Source organism: Lethenteron reissneri, chromosome 23 (genome assembly GCF_015708825.2).
Source record: "Lethenteron reissneri isolate LAM-NWPU_2019-01 chromosome 23, ASM1570882v1, whole genome shotgun sequence".
Taxonomy (NCBI): domain Eukaryota; kingdom Metazoa; phylum Chordata; class Hyperoartia; order Petromyzontiformes; family Petromyzontidae; genus Lethenteron; species Lethenteron reissneri.
This window is the reverse complement of record NC_083801.1, coordinates 23462568-23468567: the sequence shown is the minus strand read 5'-3', so window position 1 is coordinate 23468567 and position 6000 is coordinate 23462568. Positions and strand designations below refer to the sequence as shown.

The following is a 6000-nucleotide window of genomic DNA, read 5'->3' as shown; positions in this document are numbered from 1 at the left end:
CTCGCCCTAACGTGCTTACGTCATCATACGTAAGCACGTTTCAGTCAGCAGTATTATTTGTCGCCACCTAGTGGAATGTTTAATAAAATAAAATGAGTGGATTGTATTAATAGAAACAACAACAAGATGTATTGTAAGAGTCACTTTATTTGTCATTAATATTAAATAAGTGAAGTTGTCTTTACATGCTTAAGCTGTTAATGTATCCATTGCATGGGTGGACCTTATCCTTATCAATCATCCACACATTTGCCCCCCCCTGAGAGATTTTGCAGGAGCCACCACTGCTTCTCAATGGGCGACTGAATGTTGCGACATCGATGGCGATATTGTTGGGTGAAGGTACATCGCAGTGAGTGCTACGGCGCGTCAGTCTATTTGTCGGAGAATATTTGAGAGACTGTGGTTTCTTTTTCGCGGACTGTTATAGATTCGGAATCTATTCGTGGATTGCCTTGTGTCTGTGTGTGTGTGTGTCTGTGTGTGTCTGTGTGTCTGTGTGTGTGTGTGTGTGTCTGTGTGTGTGTGTCTGTGTGTTTCTGTGTGTTGGTGTGTGTCTGTGTGTGTGTCTGTGTGTGTGGGTGTCTGTGTGTGTTGTGTGTCTGTGTGTGTGTCTGTGTCTGTGTGTGTGTCTGTGTGTGTGTATTTGGAGGCAGTCGCCCTCCAACAACAACGGAGGGGGAAGGAGCGACGCTCACAACAACGAGCGGAGCGCCGGGTGGCTAAAGCACAACAAGTTGGCCACAGTAGGGGGCACAGGTGGTGCATCAGCCAGTCATCTCGGTCATCTCGGTCAGTCGACCAGTGGCACCTGGGTCTGCCCCGTGACCTCCTGCAGCGGGCTTTCGACACTTCACGTGGCCTCAAGGTGCACTTGGCCTGGCACAAGCATCGTGGTGACGTCACCGCCACTTAGTGGCGAATGGCGGTTGTTGTTGTTGTTGTTGTGTCTGTGTGTGTGTATTTGGAAGGCAGTCGCCCTCCAACAACAACGGAGGGCGGAGAAGCGACGCTCACAACAACGAGCGGAGCGCCGGGTGGCTAAAGCACAGCAAGTTGGTACAGTAGGGGGCACAGGTGGTGCATCAGCCAGTCGTCTCGGTCATCTCGGTCAGTCGACCCGTGGCACCTGCTGGGTCTGCCCCGTGACCTCCTGCCAGCGGGCGTTTGACACTTCACGTGGCAGCCTCAAGGTGCACTTGGCCTGGCACAAGCGTCGTGGTGACGTCACCGCCACTTAGTGGCGAATGGCGGTTGTTGTTGTTGTTACGTTTGTGCACAGTTTTATTTCTTAGCAGGAACGATGTTGGCCACGCCACATCCATTTCGACTCAGTTTGCCCTAAACGGGTCCATAGAGCCGTGCCTTCTCTTGCCCTACCAGGTCGCTGGAGAACACTCGATCCGACAACACAGGAGCTGTGCCCACAGGCCCCCTCCACGCCTCCGCCATCACAGGAGGATCTGCTTTGTCCTTACACCGGCTCAATGCCTTCATAGGAGGTATGCAGTCAACAATGCTTGACTCAGGGAGGAGGACGCCCCTGCCGTGCATAGTCCCATGGGATGTTGGCTACCAACAACAAGGCAACTCCTACGACCAATTGGGAATGGGACGCACGCGTAGGATTGATCGCCCTGTCGCTGGCCGCCTTTGGGGAGGGTGTATCGTGCGAAAGGCCGAAACATTCTAGGAATCAAAGGTTCACTACTGATGATCTGCTCCCCAAATGTCACCAGGCTCGCTGTTCATGAACTCTTGGAAGTGCTTGCACAAAGGATAGTAACATCTCATCCTGTGTTCTTGGAATCTGAACCTACACACCTACTCACTCACCTACTCTCACCTACACACTCACCTACTCACTCACCTACTCACTCACTCACCTACATACTCACACACTCACTCACCCACTCACTCACCTACTCACTCACTCACTCACCTACTCACTCACCTACTCACTCACCTACTCAACTCTTATTGTTGGCTATCAACAACAAGGCAACTCCTACGACTAATTGGGAATGGGACGCAAGCGTAGGATTGATCGCCCTGTCGCTGGCCGCCTTTGGGGAGGGTGTATCGTGTGAAAGGCCGAAACACCCTAGGAACCAAAGGTTCACTGCTGACGATGCGCTCCCCAAATGTCACCAGGCTCACTGTTCGTGAACTCTTGGAAGTGCTTGCACAAAGGATAGTAACATCTCATCCTGTGTTCTTTGGAATCTGCATAGAGACGTCGTTCCGTGCACAAAAATATTTGGAAACGTCGACTTTATTTTGACGACTGTGGGACATTACGTCTCTTGGACATGTTACTGCAACTGGGAACACAATCAGAGGATTAGAGATTCAACAGCAACCGTGACGTGCTTTTATTAGATAGCCTACATTGTAAAACACGTTACCAGACCTATACAAGTTGTATTTCGATTTAAAGCTTTCGTGACTGCAGGGATTCATCTTCTTGGTTCTTTCGGTAAAGTCACGTAGAAGGGCGGCTGCTTGCGTTGTGGCCGAAACGTCGTGAGAATTGTTTTATTATGTTTTATTTTTATTATTTTACTACTTCCCTTCTACGTGACTTTACCGAAAGAACCAAGAAGATATACAAGTTGTGTTGCAGGCAAGGCAATTACTGCTGTGATCATCCGTAAAGAATATAAGTGACGCAATTATACTAGAACACCGCGGTCAGACGTTTCAAAATCAATTCACCAACTCAGAAGATCCCTCTAAAGATATCCAGAAAGTTCTTCATTGCGTCCTCGGCGTCTTCCTTCGGTCGAACACTAAAGCGTTGAACAATAAGGACCAGCATTACAATTAGTGCGTCAATTTAAAATCATCCTCACAGTAGGCCATAGTATTCGCCTTATAGACTCGACTTAGTAACCCGGGAAAGCATCGGTCAAACATGATATCAGTCCATAGGGGGCGACAATTCCTATTAATACAGTAGAGGTTTTTGTTTGGGTGAGATCGCTGCTCTGGCTTCTATAGCGGTGAGCTCCACCCTGGCCACGCCCTCTTTCTAGAACTCTCTGGAAGGTGACGTCATCCCCCCGTTCCCCCACCCTGAGCCCCGTAAGGGAAATTCAACATTTTTTCTCTTTGCTTGATACAGCAGTCGTGCTGTGACGGTTCCACCTGAAGACGGAAGCTTGTGTTGCCTCCGAAACGTCGTGAGTTTTATGTTACTTTTTTATTTTACTTTTATTAATTTTAATTTTATTTTCTACCCACGTGACTTTGCCGAAAAAACCTAAGAGTATGAATCCTTGCAGTCACGAAAGCTTAAAATCTAGAATCAACCTTTCAATACAACAGCACAGAACTGTCGTTGCTAATTTCAATCTGCCAACTCATCTTGCAATAATGCCACGGGCTCTTTGAGCATCCTCTTTGAAGAGCAGATGGCGTGTCGTACTTAGCGGTTAATAGCCAGACAGTCATGTCCAGGACACCATTGGAACCTCATTTGCCAGAAGAAAAAATATGATAATTGTTTTTTTACCCTTTTATCTGGCAACAAAACTGAAAAAAATTTAACCCGTAAAAACAAAGTTTTTCACTCTAAATACTTTATATGCGTGGCGGCTAGAGTCCTCTCGTCCTCTGGCTTGAGATGGCTGTCACCTATGGGTCAGATGATTGCCTGCCACCATTAAGCAATTGGTAATTAAATATTAAAAATTTCCTAAAATGTTGAAAATTTTGGAAAAATTTTTCAAGAAAATAAATTGTCACGCACAACGAGTCTGTGTGCAAAATGTCAGCTCGATTGGATCACAGGAAGTGGGTTAAAAAACGACCGAAAGATTTGCACGGTCGTAAGCAAGCAAGCAAGCAAGTGAACTTAATATAAAGGATTAAAAAGGTGTCAGTTTTGTTGTCAGATAAAAGGGTAAAAAACCAATTATCATATCCAGGACAGTCCGCTAGATTCTAACCCCGAGACCTTTACAACGAGCGGGGGAAAAAAAACACGAGCGCTGGGGCAGGTGCCGTATAAGCACGTTAAGTACGACAACGCTGCACTCGTGTTTCGGGCCGTTGATGAAAGCGCTGGTTTCTCTCACCAAGTGGAGCTTGGAGACAAGAACATGCGACTTTTGGAACCGCCGCAAGATTTCTCAGCGCATGCCACCTGGGATGTGAAACAAAGGCAAGAGCTTAAACATCATCCTCCAATCACGATCGCGTCAAAAGCAACAAGTCGTCGTGGCGACAGCCGTTGACACCAGCAGACTTCTCCAAGCGAGGGAATAAGAAACAGAGGTCGCAAACGGGTTTTGATTCCTTACCCGTACCCGGCCGCACCAGGGTCGTAAACGGCTACCCGTACCCTACCCGATACCCGGCTACCCGTACCCAGCTGGGTACGGGTAGGGTACGGGTATCGGGTACCCAATTGCGACCTCTGGGATGAAGCCACGTTGCAGGCGCGGGTGGGTTGATTCTAGGAACTTGAATTGTGAGAAGAGACAAGACGTTGGGAAATGAGTGACAAACGGTGACTCACCAGTGACTCACGGCCTACCCGTACCCGTACCCGACTGGGTACGGGTAGCCGGGTATCGGGTAGGGTACGGGTATCGGGTACCCGGTTGCGACCTCTGATAATAAATAAACAAGAAGAGAGTTGTTGTGGCCAGCGGTGGAAGAGCGTGGATCAGATGAAACAGTCCGGTAAACCGAGCGCTCAACATGTGTGTAGAAATCAACGGTTGAGGTTCAAGCTGAGAGTAGTCACAACAGATAAGGCACAGTGATCAGGAGCTAACTGTTGTTCAATTCTACAAATAATCATAATCAGCAATGCCGTATTTGGAACTGAACCTCAGAGCGCGCGTGCGATCGCGGTTCATCGTGTCCTTACCGAACGTGCACATCAAATGTGGCGTTTGCATTTCCGTGTCCAGTCTGTGATGCAATTTTACCCGCTCGGAATTCGTCGGCAGAGGTTGACTGGCCCGTGCGACACACGGCGGAACGGCGGCTTGAACACGCCGCTCCGGAAGATTCCACTGCACATCAAGTCCTGAGCTTCTGTCGTCGTAAGATCTCTTCTTACGGCTGTCATCCCTCTTGTCGACTCTGCACAACCGGAATGTGGCCACTATTTAGTATTCGTATTCTTAGGTTTTTTCGGTAAAATCACCGTGTAGGTAAAAACATTAAAAAGTAAAATAAAATAAAATCACGACGTTTCGGAGGCAACACAAGCTTCCGTCTTCAGGTGGAACCGTCACAGCCACGACAGCCGTATCAAGTAAATGAGAGATTGCAAGAGCTACCACTCCGTTTATATAATGGTTGGAGAGGGGGGGGGGGTAAGGGCCAAGTACAGCACACTTTTTATTCATATGGTAAGGCGAGGCTTAATTTTAATGTTTTATCTACGTGACTTTACCGAAAAAACCTAAGAATATGAATCCTTGCAATCACGAAAGCTTCAAATCTAGAATTAACACTATTTAGTCGTCGTATTGGCGAACTACCTACGTACTCATCTTATTGGTTCTTTCGGTAAAGTCACGTAGAAGGGAAGAAATAAAATAATAAAAATAAAACATAACAAAATAAAATAATTATTATATTATTTTATTATATTATTTTATTTTATTATGTTTTATTTTTATTATTTTATTACTTCCCTTCTACGTGATGACTTTACCGAAAGAACCAAGAAGATGAATCCTTGCTGCAGTCACGAAAGAAGCTTTGAATCTAAATTCATTTCGGATGATGTCGCTGACTAATGTTTGCATGTAGAATGTGCGTGCTGAGAGCGGTGATCAGAGAGAGAGACGCACCGACTGTCGTCTTGATGTTGAAATGCTGGAACCGGAACATGAGCGACGCTCAAGGGAGATCGGAGTTTGTCCACCCCCCTTGGCAACTCTCTGGACCCCGACGTGTCATCCACACTCTTGTCACCAGCAGTCACAGCTGCACACACACACACCACCATGTTTCGTCGAGCGGCATTACAAA

The 6000-nt window shown here is 47.1% G+C and overlaps 1 protein-coding gene across 3 annotated transcripts in view; it reads right to left on the bottom strand.

The window, feature by feature from the left end:
- Nucleotides 1-2304: 2304 nt before the first annotated feature.
- LOC133345791 (probable ATP-dependent DNA helicase HFM1) overlaps nt 2305-6000 on the bottom strand; it is a 44776-nt gene continuing 41080 nt past the window's right edge. For all 3 annotated transcript variants that reach the window (XM_061556765.1, XM_061556763.1, XM_061556764.1), the window contains 4 exons: nt 5820-5955; nt 4944-5100; nt 4083-4150; nt 2305-2792 (listed from right to left, as the gene is read on the bottom strand). In XM_061556765.1, the coding sequence (XP_061412749.1) occupies nt 2723-2792; nt 4083-4150; nt 4944-5100; nt 5820-5955 (431 nt within the window). In that variant the 3' untranslated portion in view covers nt 2305-2722. The remainder of the gene's footprint in view (nt 2793-4082; nt 4151-4943; nt 5101-5819; nt 5956-6000) is intronic.